This window comes from Trichoderma ghanense, assembly GCF_004382785.1.
Source record: "Trichoderma ghanense strain CCMA-1212 chromosome Unknown scaffold_0, whole genome shotgun sequence".
Taxonomy (NCBI): domain Eukaryota; kingdom Fungi; phylum Ascomycota; class Sordariomycetes; order Hypocreales; family Hypocreaceae; genus Trichoderma; species Trichoderma ghanense.
Genome location: NW_027395663.1, coordinates 419,431 through 437,144, shown reverse-complemented (window position 1 = coordinate 437,144; position 17,714 = coordinate 419,431). Strand labels below are relative to the sequence as shown.

General features: G+C 55.0%; 5 protein-coding genes across 5 annotated transcripts; 3 read left to right on the top strand and 2 right to left on the bottom strand.

Moving 5' to 3' along the window:
- Window positions 1-901: 901 nt before the first annotated feature.
- Window positions 902-6,871, top strand: CCMA1212_000153 (Negative regulator of mitosis; the record flags this gene model as incomplete). Its single annotated transcript, XM_073697637.1, has 3 exons — window positions 902-3,716; window positions 3,779-4,239; window positions 4,292-6,871. 3 exons carry the CDS (start codon window positions 902-904, stop codon window positions 6,869-6,871), a joined length of 5,856 nt encoding a protein of 1,951 aa, XP_073563346.1.
- An 833-nt stretch (window positions 6,872-7,704) lies between these two features.
- On the top strand, window positions 7,705-12,102 carry CCMA1212_000152 (Vacuolar protein sorting-associated; the record flags this gene model as incomplete). The annotated part of the gene is made up of 5 exons (XM_073697636.1): window positions 7,705-8,325; window positions 8,394-8,420; window positions 8,476-9,434; window positions 9,506-11,273; window positions 11,365-12,102. The coding sequence occupies 5 exons, from the start codon at window positions 7,705-7,707 to the stop codon at window positions 12,100-12,102; spliced, it is 4,113 nt and encodes a 1,370-aa protein (XP_073563345.1).
- Window positions 12,103-12,594: 492 nt separating this feature from the next.
- On the bottom strand, window positions 12,595-13,380 carry CCMA1212_000151 (uncharacterized protein; the record flags this gene model as incomplete). The annotated part of the gene is made up of 3 exons (XM_073697635.1): window positions 12,595-13,121; window positions 13,180-13,239; window positions 13,308-13,380. The coding sequence occupies 3 exons, from the start codon at window positions 13,378-13,380 to the stop codon at window positions 12,595-12,597; spliced, it is 660 nt and encodes a 219-aa protein (XP_073563348.1).
- A 1,864-nt stretch (window positions 13,381-15,244) lies between these two features.
- CCMA1212_000150 (uncharacterized protein) lies at window positions 15,245-15,847 on the bottom strand (the record flags this gene model as incomplete). The annotated part of the gene is made up of 2 exons (XM_073697634.1): window positions 15,245-15,406; window positions 15,506-15,847. 2 exons carry the CDS (start codon window positions 15,845-15,847, stop codon window positions 15,245-15,247), a joined length of 504 nt encoding a protein of 167 aa, XP_073563347.1.
- A 623-nt stretch (window positions 15,848-16,470) lies between these two features.
- CCMA1212_000149 (Ammonia transport outward protein 2) lies at window positions 16,471-17,439 on the top strand (the record flags this gene model as incomplete). The annotated part of the gene is made up of 2 exons (XM_073697633.1): window positions 16,471-16,784; window positions 16,851-17,439. The coding sequence occupies 2 exons, from the start codon at window positions 16,471-16,473 to the stop codon at window positions 17,437-17,439; spliced, it is 903 nt and encodes a 300-aa protein (XP_073563901.1).
- Between the last annotated feature and the right edge of the window lie 275 nt (window positions 17,440-17,714).

Below are 17,714 nucleotides of genomic sequence, written 5' to 3'. Positions count from 1 at the left end.
CTGGCTAAGGTAGCACATCCGCTTGGCTATCTCGACATGCTAGCAACTCTTTCTTGATCTGCTTATCTACTGCCATAATCCTCCAGGGATCAGCGATATGCTTCAATTTCCGTCGAGGTTCCCAAACACCATTTTAGAGGGTTAGCCTACGGATTCATGCCTTCATATGTGACGAACCAATGATCAGCATCATTCTAATTCCTTCTGGCCCAAAGTCATTACAGCCGCAGTAAGGTAAGGTATGCAAGGCCACCGCTGCACTGGCAGATGAAAGTCTTCCCGCGTGGTAGACGGGTCGTCGAAGAAGACGCTTGAGTCGTCGGACACTTTTCCCTCGTCGGTAGGTACTATTGGTAGGCTTCGTGGGGATAATAAGGCGAAGTAGTCAGATTGGCGTTTATGCTTGTTTCGGTGCTGTAGTATGACGACGACTAGGCTGTCGTTGCCTGGTGAGGCATGTGATGGAGAGATGTTATGTTGCCAGTATTGACCCGGATATATCCAAGGCGTCGGATTTTTTTTTTTTCTTCTTCCTTGAATTACCGTCTGTAAACATTACCTTATCCGAGTCATCAACGAGTTTCTTCAACCAAGGTACTCCGTACAACAATTCAGATAGGTACCTACACCTCACAGGAATCCAATAGGACTGCCTAAGGTAGGTAGTAGTACTACTGTAGTGTACAGAGCGGACAGCACAAGGCATCTCTGAGCACTCTAGGCAGATCTGCTAGTGCTACCGTCCCATGCTAGGGAGCTAACCCCACTAAAATTTGCTGGTGCCAGAGCTGCCAAGGGCTCAATTGCTGCTCTAACCTGTCTGATATCCTCAGCTATCCATCACTCAGACATCTAACCGGAACCGTCGTCCGACAACCACAACGACATATGGCACCCCGGCATGGCAACCGTCCAATCTCTGGGGCTGCACCAGCCAGCAGGACTCCAGCATGCCATTGACGAGCAGCTTCTCCCCCCAGACGCGTCGGCCTCCTCCTACGCCTGGGACGTCGTGACCGACGACGACAGGGAGGGCCCCGTGGAGGACGAATTGCTGACGACGGCCAATTGCGTCGTGTGGTGCCGCGGAGGCATCTTCCGCAAGTCGTTCCGGTTCGACCTCGAGAAGGAGTCCATCACGCAAGCCCTCCTGACCTACTTCCCGACGTCGGAGGATGAGGGCGGCAGCCGCAAGGCTTCCACAACCCTCGAGAAGGGCTTGGTGGTCTTTCTCAAAACCCAGGCCCATATCTACATGCTGTCGGGGACAAGTCACGTTGTCCACATGCCCTTTGAAGTGGAATCGGCCTGTGCCGCTCCCGTGGGCGTCATCATCCAGACGAAGCAAAAGGCCGGGAACCTGGCGCCGATATCTTTAAAGTTTCCTCGAGTTCCTCCCAACTCCTTCGTGTCGTCCCAGTTGACTGCGTTGGGCGGTTCTCAGCAGACGGCCTTCTCCGTGGAGGGTCTTGGGAAACCAAAGGCGTTGCCGGTGGGACTGAATATGACGCTGGAGAACATGTGGGATGCGCCCTTGGAGCAGCCCGAGTCACACTGGCCTCGGTTGGTGGCTCTCACAGATCCGCTCCTGGACATTGGGCTTGTGGTGACGGATGCAGAGAAGCCAGTGTCAAGGGGCAAAAGACGGGACAAGCCTACAAAGGTGCATGGCTTCCTCGATCCTGCAGAAGAGCTGCTCTACGTTGAGAAGGTCGTCGTTCCCAGCGCGTCTCCTGAGCGTCCCCATGAGCCACTGATACTTGGTGTCACCATCAACCGCGAGGCCAATACCTACACCATATGGCGTCTATCCTATCTGGAGCACCAGGATCACTTCATCAAGCGACACAAGAGCCCAAGTACAAAGGCGTCCCGCCGTCGAAGCTCCATGCAGCCTGGGTTCGCTAGTGGCGCATCTACCCCCGTGCAGGCGAGTCACCGCGACAGCTTCGGCGCTCCGCTGCCCGGCAAGCGACCACGCAAGAGCGAAAAGGTCGAGAAGCCATTGGATTTGGTCTCAACACTGGAGAAGCAAGACAGGGAAAGCACGGGAGTCGGGCGGAGGAGCTCGCACAGGCTCAGCTCAGTGCTTGCCCGTGCCGATCTGTCTGCCTCCTACGACAGAGCAGTGTTTCCGGACCAGTCATCGGCCGGCGGTGTGTCCTCCAAACGACACGATTCTCTTGGAAACCATGGCCGCTCCAGTGCTTCCTTTGTCTACCAACCTCATCACAGCCTTGGTAGTCTTCTAGAAGCGCCATTGGACGCTGGCCTAGATGAGCGTATCCATAACATACGGCTCGATGATCACGAGTTCGACGGGCTGCAGCACGAGCTTCTCTTCAGCAAGATCCACGTCATTCCGATAGACAGTCCAAACGTTCGCTATTCAGCTTCTGGCGGCGGCTCCCGGGGCCAAACCAAGATCTTCGTTCTTGCCGCGCCCCCCTTTGCTACGAATGATCATCAGACAGGCCAATTGTTGATAGGCATTCAAGAAGTAATGGAGAAGCGTCTGCAGCTTGTTACCTTCTCTCTGAAGCTACAGCAAAAGTCCGACGCTGCGGTGACCTCCGGCAAAAGGGAGCCGTCGTCGATGTTTACCGTCTCAGTCCTACCGGGAGAATTGCGGAGGGCGCAGAATGTGGTCGACTCGTGCAGAATCATGGATGGAGACCAATATGCTATCCTTGTACTGTCTGAATCCATGGATGGACGGCATGAGCTGAGCATACAAGCACCATGGAGTGAGATGACCAAACTCTCCATTTCTCTCCTTTTTGTGGATGACACCAAAAGCCTGCAGTTTCGAGGAAGGGCAGTCGACAGGGATGTCAGGCAGCGGAAGAGCGAGACTATAGACCTCACCAACGGCAGCATTGTGGGCGTTTGTCATTCCAGGCATCGTGGCGTTGTCGACGTGATGGACACTCAAGGGCGCCTCCATCAGCTGAAAATCCAGCTACGGCCGTCTTCTAGCTCTGTGTCTGCCATTCTCAACGTCTGCAGAAGTGCCTTGCCCGACGCGCTCGGAGAGCGTATTCACACAGGGTGGCTTCACGTCATGCAATGGCTCTACAGTCAAGGCAAAGCCGATACGAATGTAGAATGGTCTGCCTTGACCATTCTTCTCCTCGCACTATTCCTGAACCTCGATCGGCCCGAGCTCCGGAATCCCCCCTCGGAGCGGCTCACAGTTCGGAAGCGGAGGATCCCGTCCGGCTCATTTGGGTCCATTCGTGATTCTGATGATTGGAAAGCGCTTGAGATGGGCGAGGCAGCCAACTCCCTTGGTTGCCCGGCGTGGATGATCAACCGCGGGTGGCAATGGGTTCTTGACGATGTGGAGGAGACGACATCTCAAAGTGGCACACCGGGCCTGGGCACAAATTTCATTTCTAGGCATGTTGTCCTGGCCAAAGAATACATGGGCTCGTCACTCGGCATCAATGCCTTGGGGCCGTCCGGCTACCTCCCGACCTCTCTGGGTCGAAACTCTGACTACAGACGAAAGGCTGCAGTTGACATTTTTATGGCTCTCCACCTGCTTTTGGAGGAACAAAAGCTCGATATCATGTCTGCCGAATATCTACCATCTGGCCGAGTCGACTTTCGGGTGATCTTACGCCAAATTGCTCGATGGTTGAAGTGGCATAATTTTTCATCATTCTATGACCTAGGGATACAGGAAGACGTCGACCCACGTCACGATCAAGGTATGGTTTTAGTCGTCTCATCTGCTGGCCCCAGGCCTTCATCTAATTAATCTCTGCTCCAGAAATACACCTCAAGCCGGCCATCCCTGAACCGCATGACAGGCCAGATATACTGGAATGGATTCAGTCTCAGTTCTCAGGGCTTCGCAGCCAACAATACCCCATTCCGGCAGACATATTCTATGCCGCAGCGCAGTTACCCGAATCCGATAAATTGTCTGACCGCCGGTGGGACTCTATTCTTCCCCGAACTCTCACGTTCAGGCGCTTCTTCAGACTTGTGCAGCCAAACACTACGGCAGTGCAGATGGTGGAGGCCATGCAAGACTGCGGCTTAACGAACCATGTGCTCGACACCCTCCCAGAAGCTATCTTGGTATCTCTTCGGGATGCTATAGCACTTTGCCAACCTCACCCTCCTTCGTCCTGGCCGGAAGAGATGCTTGAATTTGTAAAGCGGACCGATATCAGCCTGGTCCTTACCTCAAACAAGCGCCCGCGTCCGGCCATGTCCAATATTCTAGTAAGTGGCACATCCCTGGAATTTACGCTGGATTGCTGACATCAGTTTTTAGACGCCTACGCATACTGCAAGCTGGGAATTCAAGCTGCTCTGTGAGAGCGTTGAGCAAACAAATAGCCAGGGCTATGACGAAGGTGAAGGGACGGAGCGGCAATCCGTGATCCGCGCGCTCTTTAGGGATGACCGTCGCCTCCAAGAAGCCCGAGACTTGCTAGCAACTCACAAGCCCAGGATCGTGACCTTGGCTCAGGACCCGGGTTTGCCCGAGAGTGAATATCTGGAGAAGCAGAAGGAGCTGGTGTCTAGGATTGCCACCGGAACCTTGGCTATTCCAGCGGGAAGGGGGCTTCTATACTACAGTCTACGCTTCCCCCTCATTACACAGAAATTCCACATCGGAGGTTTCAATCTGAATTGTGTTGTCAAGCCCAACAACGTCACCGTGGGCGTGGACAAATCGCTCTTCACGGAGGAAAAGGTTTGCTGGGGCTTCTTCCATCAGGGCGTCGCAGCGGGACTGGCAATCTCGCCGCTGGCAAAGGGCATTGACACTTCGTGGATTCTCTACAACAAGCCGGGGCAGGATCTGAGCAACCGACATGCCGGATTCTTGCTCGCGCTTGGGCTGAACGGGCACCTCAAAGGCGTTGCAAAGTGGGTTGCTTTCAAATACCTCACGCCAAAGCATACGATGACCTCGATCGGCCTGCTGCTTGGCCTCGCCGCGTCGTACATGGGCACCATGGACTCCCTGATAACGCGCCTGCTATCTGTCCACGCCACCCGCATGCTTCCGCGGGGAGCCGCGGAACTCAATCTGTCACCCCTGACCCAGACTTCTGGCATTATGGGCATCGGTCTTCTATACTGCGGTAGCCAGCATCGGCGTATGAGCGAGATCATGCTCTCGGAGATTGAGCATGTAGACGACGAAGACGAAGAGGAGCCGCTGAGGAGCGAATGCTACCGCCTTGCCGCCGGGTTCGCACTGGGCTTCATTAACCTTGGCAAAGGAAACGATCTCAAAGGCTTGCAAGACATGCGTCTCACCGAGAAGCTCATCACGCATGCCACCGCGACGAAAAACGTTGAGATTGTGCATGTTCTAGACCGGGCCTCTGCCGGCGCGGTCATGGCCATTGCACTCATCTTTATGAAATCAGAGGATCAAATCGTGGCACGCAAAATCGACATTCCGGAGTCGGTGCTTCAGTTTGATTATGTTCGCCCCGACATTCTACTTCTACGGACCATGACGAGGAATCTTATTCTGTGGTCTCAAATCGAACCTACGTTTAGCTGGGTGCAGAAAAGCCTTCCTGCGCCCTATCGTTCACGCCACAAGCTGCAAAACACGACCAAGCTGCGATCGTCCGATTTGCCCTTCTTCAGCATCCTGACAGGCCTCTGCTTCGCCATTGCTCTACGTTTCTCCGGAAGCGCCTCTCCCAAGGTACGGGATCTGCTCTTGCATTACCTAGATCAGTTCATGCGCATCACCGGGCTTCCTGCGACGCCTAGAATGCATCCGGATGCCGCTCCGCTCTATGATGAAGAGCTGGCCAGAAGCAACGCTCGAATGTGCCAGGACATTCTCGCAGTTTCTTGCTCAATTGTCATGGCCGGCACAGGCGATATTCCTGTCCTCCGCCGACTCCGCGCTCTGCACGGAAGAGACGACCCGGATACGCCTTACGGCTCACATCTCGCAGCCCATCTTGCGATCGGAGCGCTCTTCCTTGGCTGCGGCACCGCGACCTTTGGGTCTAGTAACAAGGCGATTGCCGCATTGCTGGTCGCCTTCTACCCGATTTTCCCGGTCAATGTTATGGACAACCGGTCCCATCTTCAGGCGTTTCGACATTTCTGGGTCCTGGCAGCCGAACAGCGCTGTCTCGTCGCCAAAGACGCGCTCACGGGGCAACCAGTTTCTGTACCTGTACATATCAAGATGCGAGGCGGCTCTTCGATTGAGTCGGTGCTATACAGAACGACCCCGTGCCTCCTACCCCCTCTCGATCAGATATCGAGCGTAACCACAGCCGGGGGCCCGCAATTCTGGGATGTTGAACTTGACTTTTCCAATGAAGAACTCAGAAAGTCCTTTGCGCAGACACAGAGCCTCTACCTTCGAAGAAGGCCGCCCCGAGAAGGGACATTCACATCCACTCTGAGAGCTCTCGGTGAGCAAGGCTCGGGTGAGAATCCCTTGGGATGGGTCCTAAGCCTGGATGCTTTGCGAGACCTGAGTTATGCAGAAAAGGCGGCCCTGTTGGATACCGGTGACGAAGAGCAAGGCGGTATCGGAAGCGCCGTGGATGCAAGACTGGAAATGGAGCGAGGAATCGAGGAAGGCGGCGACAGAGAGCGCCTTGAAGGAGCAAGGCTGCTCTTTGCATGGGGGGATGCTCGAGAGAATCTCCGGCAGTCCTCGTCATCTATGGCTGATAGTCAGAGCACCGTCAAGGCGGCGGCGGGGAGATCTCAGGATGAATCGGCGGCCGCCGAGGATGCTGCCGCACAGCATGAAGAGACGGAGGACGAAGGGGCGGGGGTGTGGTGGATGAGGGACAGTGCCATTGAGGCCCTGAAGGGAAAGGCATGGATGGTAGCCCGGCAGCATGAACAGTGAAGGCGCTCAAAGTGAATAGGCTGGGGATGGTTCAATTCATGAATTATGATGGCTTTGATGGCGTTAGAAATACCAATGGCATAAAGAACAAGAAAGAGTGTCGAATCATACACACTCGCCTTGATTTTCCGGTATGCATCTGCTGTCTATGCTGGCTGATACGCTGGATTCAGTCTACTTTAAATCCTGGCAAGCTCAGCATGAAGTTTGCTTCCAAGAGACCATCTCCGGATTGGCTGTTACTGGCTTTATCTAGGGCATCTTATATGCAAACAGCAGTTGATGGTGCCTGGTAAGAGATATGTGACTGATTTCACTCCCTTTACTTTCTATAAGGTAGCTAAGGTATAGGTGTATCTTAGGTTAATAATAGTGGTGCCTGGGGAAGGCATCTTTATAGCCAGATATTAAGAACGTGTCCTATTTTCTACTGAATTGATGGGTCTATATCAGATGAAGATATAATCACTAGTACAACTATGGTATAATGACTGGTTCTATTTTATTTTGATGGCTGGTGAACTCTTGGTGGTGGCAGCGGCGGTTTGGGACCACCTTACCTGTAGCTCCCTGCAAGAGCTGTGCTCGGACTGTGACGTATCGGATAAGCTGCTACAGAACCTTAGCTCGGGCTGCGGCACAGCTTGCTTTCAGGTACCCAAACGGCGGAGGACCTGCATCGATTGGCATCCAGTTCTACATTCACCACCCATCCTCGCAACCATCATCCTGCCCTCGGCTGCTCAAACTGTCCGTCTGCAGGCTGCAAGGCCCGTAGTCCTACCAGGCGATCCCGCCACAGATCCCAGAATGACACTTGCTCTACCGCCATCATGACAGGATCGCCGCCTCAGCCGCTCGACGGCCAGCAGTCGCAGCAGCAGCAGCAGCAGCAGCAGTCTGGAGCCCGCGAAGCTGCTCTACCCGCGCCCGATGCGCAGCGCGACAGCGGCTCCCCGCCGGCCGACGAGGCGCAAGACCGGAGCAATGTGCAGTCCCCGGCCCTGTCTCCGAGGATTCTAGGGGGGGAGAAGGCGGAGGAGAGGTCGGCCTCGGCCGAAGGGGCGGAGAAGGGCATTGGAAAGGGCGCGACTGGGAGAGATGGCGGTGACGGAGATGGTGGAGCGGGTGGCGAGGGAGTGGGCGGGAAGGACGTTGCCGACGGCATTCATACGGACAAGACTGAAGCTGAGGATCAAACGGTAGACGAGGAGGAGGACGAGGAGGACGAGGAGGAAGAAGAAGAAGAGGACGAGGAGGATGACGAGGACGAAGAGGATGACGATGACGACGATGAAGAGGAGGACGAAGACGGAGAGGAAGAGGACGAGGAGGACGATGAGGATGATGACGAGGAGCCGCAGCTGAAGTCGACAAGGCTGACCCAGCATCTCGGCGCAGTCTATCGCAACGGCGATGCGACCAGCGCGTGTCTCGTCGCAGGCGACAAGATGGTACGAGCCAAACCCACACTTGTTTCGGCACAAGCCAGACATACGTTCTAACGAAACCCATTGCATAGATTATCGGTACGCATAATGGCAACATCGTAAGTCACTGCAAGAAACCATCTCGCAGCTCACGTTTGCTAATCGGCGGCTCAGCACGTTATCCAATTGCCTGGATTCAATACGCTGCGAGTATATCATGCACACTCCGCTTCCGTCACTGCTATATCGATATCGCCGTTTCCTCCCCCTCTCCCGGACGAAAAGGCAGAAATGATACAACGAACACAGACTGGACTGGCGGGACCCGCGACAAGGCCACCCGAAATGTCTCCCGCGGCAGCGTCGAAAAGGATGAGGGAGATACCGCAAGTGCCCAGAACACCGTCCAACGACATCTACATTGCTACGTCGTCAATGGACGGTAATGTTTGTGTGCAGTCGTTGGTCGACCTCAAGGACGTCCAGCTTCGCAACTTTGCCAGGCCGGTGCAAGCAGTTGCCTTGTCGCCCGACTACAAGTCAGATCGGACCTATCTGTCTGGCGGGCGAGCAGGACAGCTCATCCTTACAGTGGGCGGCGGCCCTGGCCGAAGTACCTCGACCACGGTCGGTACTGCGGCCGCCGTTGCGTCTGACTGGCTCTCGACCATAGGCGTCAAGAACAGCGGAGGAAAGGACACAGTGCTCCATTCGGGCGAGGGCATCATCAACGCCATCAAATGGTCACTCTCGGGGAAATACGTTGCTTGGCTCAACGAGCACGGCACCAAGATTATGAGATCCAAGCTTCATCTCGACAGCACCGAACTCGAGGACGCCTGGAAGAGAATCGGTCATGTTGACAGGCCGCACACGAGCGAATGGGAAACCATGGCTGGTGTCTGGAAAGGCCGCGCTGAGTGGATCGACGAGAAGTTGGTCGAAAGCGATGAATCGGATCAGAGCCCTCACGATCCTGTTACCTCTTCGACTACCCCCGGCACAAAGGCCGTTGAAAGACTTCTCGTCGGCTGGGGGGGAACAATGTGGATCATCCATGTTCATCCAGGGGGCATCGGCCATGGTCGACAAGCTGGTGAGAAGACCATTGCCCGTGCCGAAATCGCCAAGATGTGAGTGGCCCTCCCCCCTTCCCACAAAGAAACGAAGAGTATAAGTTGTGCGATATTAACAATCTATACAGTCTTCATATTGACTGCATCATCTCTGGAATCTCGCTGTATGCTCAGAATCAGCTGCTTGTGTTAGCATTCTGCTCTCCAGAGGATGAAGGTGATGCCGCAGAGGACGACAGATCTGGTCCATCACATACACGGGACACGTCCAAGTCTAAGCAGTCCAGATCCTCTGCGGAACATGATCAGCACCTCGGCCAACGGCAGCGCTTGAACGCCCTGCCGCCAGAGTTAAGGCTGATTGATCTCAAGTCTCAGGCTGAGGTCGACCGGCACAGCCTTGCCATTAATCGCGTCGACCGACTCTCTGCCGCCGATTATCACATGTGTGTCTTGCCTGCTCGAAATGCGGCCTCTGTAGTGGCTTCAACAAAAAGCGCTTTGGAGGCACTTGCCGGAATTGGATCGGACATGTGGAATGTTGCCATCAATCCAAAGGCCCTCTTCAGCTCAGGCGCCAGCATCCTCAGCAGGGAGAGCGGTGACGACAATGCTTCCGTCTCGAAAGCCGGCAGCATTGCAGGGACCATCCGTTCAAGCCCCATGAGAGCAAGAATTCCTACCGTGCACCCTACACTTTCCAAACCAGGCGTCAAGATATTCATCCACAGTCCGTATGACTGCGTCCTGGCCACCAAGAGAGACCTCTCTGACCATCTTGCTTGGCTCGTTGAGCGCGAGCAGTACCAACAGGCGTGGGAACTTCTTGACGAGAATCCCGATATCCTGGCCGAGTCGTTCGATGGTGTTGCAGATTCGGGAGTACCCTCCACCCCATCCAAGCATCCCTCTGGAGCTGACGACTTCTTCGATGATGAATCTGTGGCAGACACGACTCAGAGGGATCTCTACTCCGCCGTGGAAAAGGAGAAGAGACGAATCGGAGAGCTGTGGATCCGAGAGTTGATTGACGAGGGCGACTGGGAAAAGGCTGGCGAAGTCTGCGGCAAAGTTCTCACGACTCCCGATCGATGGGAGAAGTGGGTGTGGACGTTTGCAGGCGCCAACAAGTTTGACGAAATCACCAAGCACATGCCCACGAAGCCGATGAAGCCGCCGTTGCCGACAACCTTGTACGAGGTGCTCTTGGGCCATTATATACAGAACAACAAGCCTCGGTTCAGAGAATTGATAGACACCTGGCCAACCGATCTCTTCGACATCCCTGCCATCACAACGACGCTCGAGAATCAGCTCAAGTACCGTGACGTTCGCGAGAACAGCGTCGAGGATGGCGAAAGGGGTCGAGACTGGAGAATCGTCGTGGAAAGCTTGGCCAAGCTGTACGAAGCCGGCGGGCGGCATCGCGACGCACTGAGGTGCTACATCAGGCTTCAAGACGCGGACTCGGCTTTCCGGTTGATTGGCGATTACCACCTCGCGGACGCCGTGGCCGACGACATCCCCGCCTTCATTGGACTTCGAGTTTCTCCCGATCAACTAAAGCACATGACCGAGCACGAGCTCGTGGCAGCAACCAGCGAGGCCATCACGCTCTTGGTGGACGAGGCTCAGCACGGCCTCGTGCGCCCCGAAGTTGTCGTGGAGCAGCTGCAGGCAAGGAATCTCCAGCTGTACCTCTTCTTCTATTTGCGCGCCCTGTGGAGGGGCCAAGGAATCGCAGAGCACACTGGTGAGAACATCGAACGGCTAGTCCAGGATAGTCAATCCCTCGTGGACAACTTTGCGGACCTGGCTGTTCGGTTATTTGCCATGTATGATAGACCACTTCTCATGGAGTTTTTGAAGACGTCAACTTCGTATGGATTTGAAAAGGTAATGACCTCCCGTACACTTTTTTTTCCTTTGCAATTCATTGCCCTTTGTCTATCACATTGACTGATCGCTCACTGTGTTTGGTCCCTAGGCCGTCCAAGAATGCGAGCAATATTCATACTACGACGAGCTAGTGTACCTCTACTCCAAAACAGGCCAGATGAAGCGCGCGCTCTACCTCATCATCGACCGCCTCAACGACGTCAACAAGGCAATCGACTTCGCCAAGGAACAAGACGACCCCGACCTGTGGGAAGACCTGCTCAACTACAGCATGGACAAGCCCAGCTTCATCCGCGCCCTCCTCGAGCAGGTCGGCACGACCATCAACCCCATCACGCTCGTCCGGCGCATCCCGGAGGGTCTCGAGATCCAGGGGCTCAGGGAAGGGCTCATCCACATGATGAAGGAGCACGAGCTCCAGCACAGCATCAGCTGGGGCGTCGCCACCGTCCTGCGCAGCGAAGTCGCCACCGCCCAGGCCGAGCTCCGCACGGGGCAGCGCAAGGGCATCAAGTTCGAGGTCGTCGAGCAGGCGGACGAGAAGGCCGAGGGCGGCGGCGCGCCCAGGCCCGGGCAGTGCGCAAAGTGCCTCGAGACCTTCACAGAGTACGAGATGGAGGCCCTGATGGGCTTCGTGTGCGGACATGCCTTCCACGTGAGCCACTTGCTCGAAATGCTGCACAAAGGCAGGCGAGTCGATGTCGATCTCGGACATGGGCCAGAGGAAGGGGGGCGCTATTCGGTCGGCATGAAGGTCATGAAGGCGAGGCTGCTGAGAGACAAGGTAAGAGGAGGCTGTCCAATTTGTCACCCCGCTGAGGCTTAGAGGTACACGTATTGTCGCATTGTCTTTATGCACGTGGGCGTTTATATATCCCGGGAATTGTTCATAGGCCAGTGTCTTGGCATGACGAGACTAGAAGATTCATGTTTAGTTGCTCATTTTCGAATCCCGATGTATCTTGTTCGGAGCCAATCGAGGTGAGTGCTCGTGCCAGAAAAACGAAGCGAGAGAACAGAGAGAGGGGGAAAGGGGGGTGCGAAATGAGGTTAGCATTCACACGTCGATGCCCATTTCATCACTGTAGCGGAAGCATGTAAAGCGTGGAAGTAGAAAGGAATATGGACCATATCTATTCCTGTTCGCCTATCGCATCATGATGCCATTAAATAAAAAATCCCAATCGTGCAAATCCAGGGCTTCAGACCACCCAACCTGTGCCAACTGCCGATTCAATATTCGGGAGGGTCCATCAAAGTACCACATAAATGGCGAGGCTGTTGGGAGCCGCGAATCTCTCAAGCATGCAACTGTAGTTTACATGAACAAAGCCATGACCACGACAACAGTGCCAAAGGCCACTCCGGAGAAGGCGTTGAGGACAACACCCGCGTTGGTGCGGTCGGGAGCGGCGGGGGCCGTCATGCTGCCGGAAGGGCTGGTGTGAGTGAGGACAGAAGTCGCGTTGCTTTGCTCATTGGCCGTGACGGAGCCCGAGGCCGAAACGCTGGATGTCACCTCAGAGCCGGTGGCGGCAAGGACCGAGTTGGTCTCGGCGGAGCTGCCGATGCTGTCCGTGGCCGAATAGACGGTGGCAGTAGGCTGAGAAACGACCGTAGCAGCGTCCGACCAGACCATGGTTGGCTTGGGTTCGCCAGGGATGGTAGACGCTTCGACGGCTGAAGTGGCAGAAGATGCGGCCTGAGTAATCGAGTCGACGGGGGCAGAGTAGCCGGCAGAGGACGCAGAGACGGCGGAAACGGCTTCGGTGGCAGTAGCAAGACCGACACCGCACTCAGTAGTCTGGAAGACAGTACAGTAGTTGACGGAATACAGGAGAATGCCTGGACCAAAGTTAGCTGTTGGCTGAGGAGGAGCAGGATCTGGGAAGGGGGGACGAACCGTTGGAAGTGGTGGTACCGACTTGCTGAGTCTCGACGGTCACGATGGACTGGCCATCCGCTGCAGAAGAGTTAGCCATTGATTGTTCAGTGGATAGAAGGAGTCTGAGAAAATGATGGAGGACTCACACTGCGGGTTGTGGGCAAACACGCCGGAAAGGAGAAGACTGGCGAGGGCCATGGTCATCTTGGGTGCGGCCATTGTAATATTGGATGGGGAGGATGAATGTTGATGATGGTGATGATAGAATCGAGATAACGGTTGCCTAGCATCCAGATGTTAGCAAAGCAAAGACGGTCAAGATATGATGGCTGAAGAGGGGAATAGAGTCGTGTCGAGTGCCGGGATTCGCGTGAATGAAGTTTGGGAGAAATAGCCTGGATGGCAATGAGGACCAGGAAGGGGGGACGTAGATATTGCTCGCGGCAACAAAGAATTGTGCCTTCAGAGGATACAGTGCATCTCCAACAAGGGTCTGGGAGAGCTGGATTTACCTTGAAAATGTTGTGAAGATGCTGATGCGCGCAGAAATGAAGATGCGGATGGTGGTGAGGGGAGAAGAAAGAGGAGGAAGAGGAAGAGGAAAGAAAGTCGAGACGAGGGTAAATAAATGCAGCCCCACAAATTCGCCGGGCGAACAATCAGTAAAACACGCGTCGTAGATTCTGATTTTCTCGTTTTCTGCTGGGTGCAGGCAGAGGCTGGATGGGAAATCACGAGTGACGGCCAGGTGGTGGCCAGCTGGCGGCTGGACAAGGAGGGCTGAAGGCGAGTGAATGAGGGCGGTTGCCGAGGGGACTGAGTGGTACGAGGAGGGGGGAAGGACGGTAGTAGAAAGAAAATCACTGAGAGTTGATGAAGGCGAGGTCGAAGAGTTGCTTCTTCAATACAAAGGCTGGGCTATATATGATGGATACATGATGTTGCGGGGGTGTGGAAAGGGGGATCCCATCACCAGAACCTCCTTAGGTACTAAAGCACAGGAGAAGAGGGTCGACAACCTCAGAGTCTCAAAGATGGTGATCATCTGGCATTATTTGTTACATATGGTAGAATACAAAAGATTCATTCATCACAATCGATACGAGTGGCCTTTCTTTTTGTCGCTTTCCGTCCAGTCTGTCTGCCTGTCTGTGTGTGCCTCATTTCCCCTTCCCGCACACTCGTATTCAAGAGCCAAGACAACGTCCTGTATGAGCCGACAAAAATGAATGTCTGCCTGTGATTTGTGCTCGAGGATGGAGTTGCCTCGGCTTGATGGTTGATGATCTACTGGAAGAAGGAAAAAGAAACTGGAAGGGAAAAGGACATGCCCCGACATATTCAGGAGAAACAGTCGCTGTGAAACTCGTGCACGATACTACCTGCGAATGAACGCAACTATCCGGATTGCAACACCAGCAAACGGCTGATACAGTAGCACCGCCTGGTCTCACCTTTGTTCAGACAAGACCTGTTCCAACGAGTCGCTTTTCCTCATCTACCTTACCTTAAGGTACCTCGGGTATCGTGCCGTGGTCAATCTAGATGAGGCATCATTTTACTCCTCTACCTTACTTGACCTTGTTCTGTGCGTCTGTCGTCAACTGTGAGGCTCTAGAGGAGGTACAAACTGCGTGTACTTTGTCGACTTCTATCATCACCTGATATCAGGTGATTCGACAACAGACAAGACGGACCAAAAACTCCACGATGACCCTCACGAGAACAAATACCACAAAGCCGAAGAAAACAGCCAAGAAAAAAAAATCCTTTCTCGCCATCACCCTCAACGGCCATCTGTCACTTGAACATCCTCAGCCCCGGCTGCTTGTTATGCCGAAGCCCTCGTCTCCATTCTCCCGGTCTCACCACAAAGTTCCAGCCTCGTTGTCGCTGCGACTCGGGCTCTCTGCGGACATTTGTCCGACTTGTGCGTGAGATGCCCTCGAAACTCGACGCCAGTCCCGGCTTAGACTTTTCGCAGGAGATCTCTTGGCTAGCAGCTGTAGACCGTCCTGGTCGTCTGGAGAAGCTCGCACGGGGGGCGCCTCTTTGCAGAATCCGGCAACTGTGCTTACTACCGTCACGGCTCCCACTCCCCCTCCTCTTCCTCCTCCTCTTCTTCCTCCTCTTCCTCCTCCTCTTCTTCCTCCTCTTCCTCCCTCCCAGATGGCCGAGAAGGGAAAGCTGATGGCGTCCGATATGTTTGACTCAATCCACGTTCCTCGATGGAACTCTGTCGGCCCTTGACCTCTCAGTCCCCCGATGAAGAGGCTAGGGGCCATGTGTTTTCGATCAGCCACGTCTGACCCGATGCCGTCGCCATCGCCGTTGGCTGTCAAACCGGGCACATCACGATGAGCTCAAGGACGACTTGATCCCTGCTGCGTCGTCGATGCCTCGAGGCGGGGCCCCGGACCCAGAAAAGATCCATGGACGAGCTATTGACGCCACGAACCTCCTCTGCCGATTCTCCAACCCGCTGCTCCCCGCCATTGCCCCCCCTCCATGCCGACGCCTCGGCACTTCTTAGCTCACGACTAGCCACCTGCAGCAACCGCAGCGATTTGCCAGAGCTCTGGTGGAGCTTGACGAGCTGTTCCGTCCGAGATTCGATTTGCTGCCACCGCAGCCCGGCCAGTGTTAAAGCATCGACAGTCGTGCGAATCGCGGCCGTCTCTATCATCGCCCCTCGACCGTGTCCCGAGAGTTCCGGCCGCTAGCCCGACCGCAAGTCACACGATGCTTGACATGCTACCTTACTTTGCTCATCCGGCGTTTAGCAAAGTCAAGGTTATATCGCACTCCCCATCAGGCCAGCCCAGCCTAGCATCAAGACGGCATTCCTAAACGCCGACGTGGAGTTTGGCCTCCGATGGCTGCATCATGTCCTCGAGCTTGGCTGATCACTGCCTTCTTGGACGGGGCTCCATGGCCAGTGGCATCGAGACGTTCGCCCAAAGGGGCGGCGCGAGAGGGGAATGTGCTCCATCACGACCCTCCATCACGACTTCGGACGGTGAAGGACGCTTCGGGAGAACGGAAATAGACTAGAACCGACAAGCCCGACATGAGGGGAACCAAGATGGAGCAGATGCACTTTGACACGGCACGAGGAGCAATGGAGCCCTGCCCCGTTGCCTATAAGCCAGGCAGGCATTACCCTCGACCCATGAACGAGCTCTCTTCCCTTCTCTTCCCTCTCTTCTATAACGACCACAAAGACTTGCAGTCAGTAGGCATTGTCCCGTCTACTACGCATCCTCGTCCAAGACTACATTGATACAAGGTCGAAAGCAGCCTCTCAGCATGGCTACCCCAGGTGTCGACCCCGTCGAGGGGCAATACAACAAAGAAGCCGCCGGCAACGTGCCATCCACCAACGGGAATACTTCCAACGGGATGGGCAACGCGCAGCAGTTCCCGCAGCAGTTCCAGCAGTATCCTGGGTACCAATTCATTCCATTCAGCAACACGATGAACCCTCAGGCCGGGCCTCATCAGGCCATGGTTTCCCAGGTCTACCAGCCCACCCTCGGCAAGATTGGTAACCCAGGTCCTCTTGGCCTTCTCGGCTTCGCCTTGACTACCTTTTGCCTTGGACTGTATCAGTGCGGTGCTGGGTAAGCTTCAGCTCTAGTCCAAGGCCTCTTCTTCAATTGCAATAGGCGTGTGCTGACCAACAATAGTCTCCCTGATTCCAATCCTTTGGGAACCGTCGGCCCTGACCAGGCCGTCTTTGGTGTTGCCGTCTTCTTTGGAGGCATGGCCCAGTTCGTCGCCGGCGTCATGGAGTTTGCTTTGGGCAACACCTTTGGTTGCACCCTGCACTGCTCATACGGGGCTTTTTGGCTTGCATTTGCCATGTTCCTCGTCCCCACGCTGGGCATCCAGGCCGCCTACCAGGGGGATCAGCGCGCCTTTAGCTTTGCCGTTGGCATCTTCCTCATCATATGGTGCTTCCTAACCATCATCTTCTTCGTCGCGGCGCTCAAGACCAACATTACCATTCTGCTGGTCCTGGGTCTGCTTGCGCTCTCCTTCTTCTTCCTCAGCGTTGCCCAGTTCGTGTCGACCGAGCACCATACGGCAGCCATACGGCTGAATCGTGCGGGCGGTGCCTTTGCCGTCTTCTGTGCCATGTGCGCATTCTATGCCGGCGCGGCGGGCATCATGCTCAAGGACACCACCTTTGTTACGTTCCCGCTTGGAGAGATTCCGTATCCTTCAGTCAGGCGAGAGAGAGCCGCGGCCAAGGCCAGGAACAACAATGTTTGACGAGTTGGCTCGCATCGTAATTCGGCCTTTTTGTCTGCTAGGTCGTGAAATTTGGAGCATCTCATCTCGCACAATTCACAACAAGGGAGAGGCGCTGTGCAGCTAAGGATGGGCTGGCCGACGAGAAGCGATGCTTCAAACCGTTTTCTGGTGTGGTTTAATTATAACCCTCGCTTTTCATACCCACCTACTCTTCTACAGTACCAGCTCTAGGTCCCAGGTTGAAGAATGAGTGACGTCAATGGTAATGGCAGTGGTACATGGATCATCTGAAG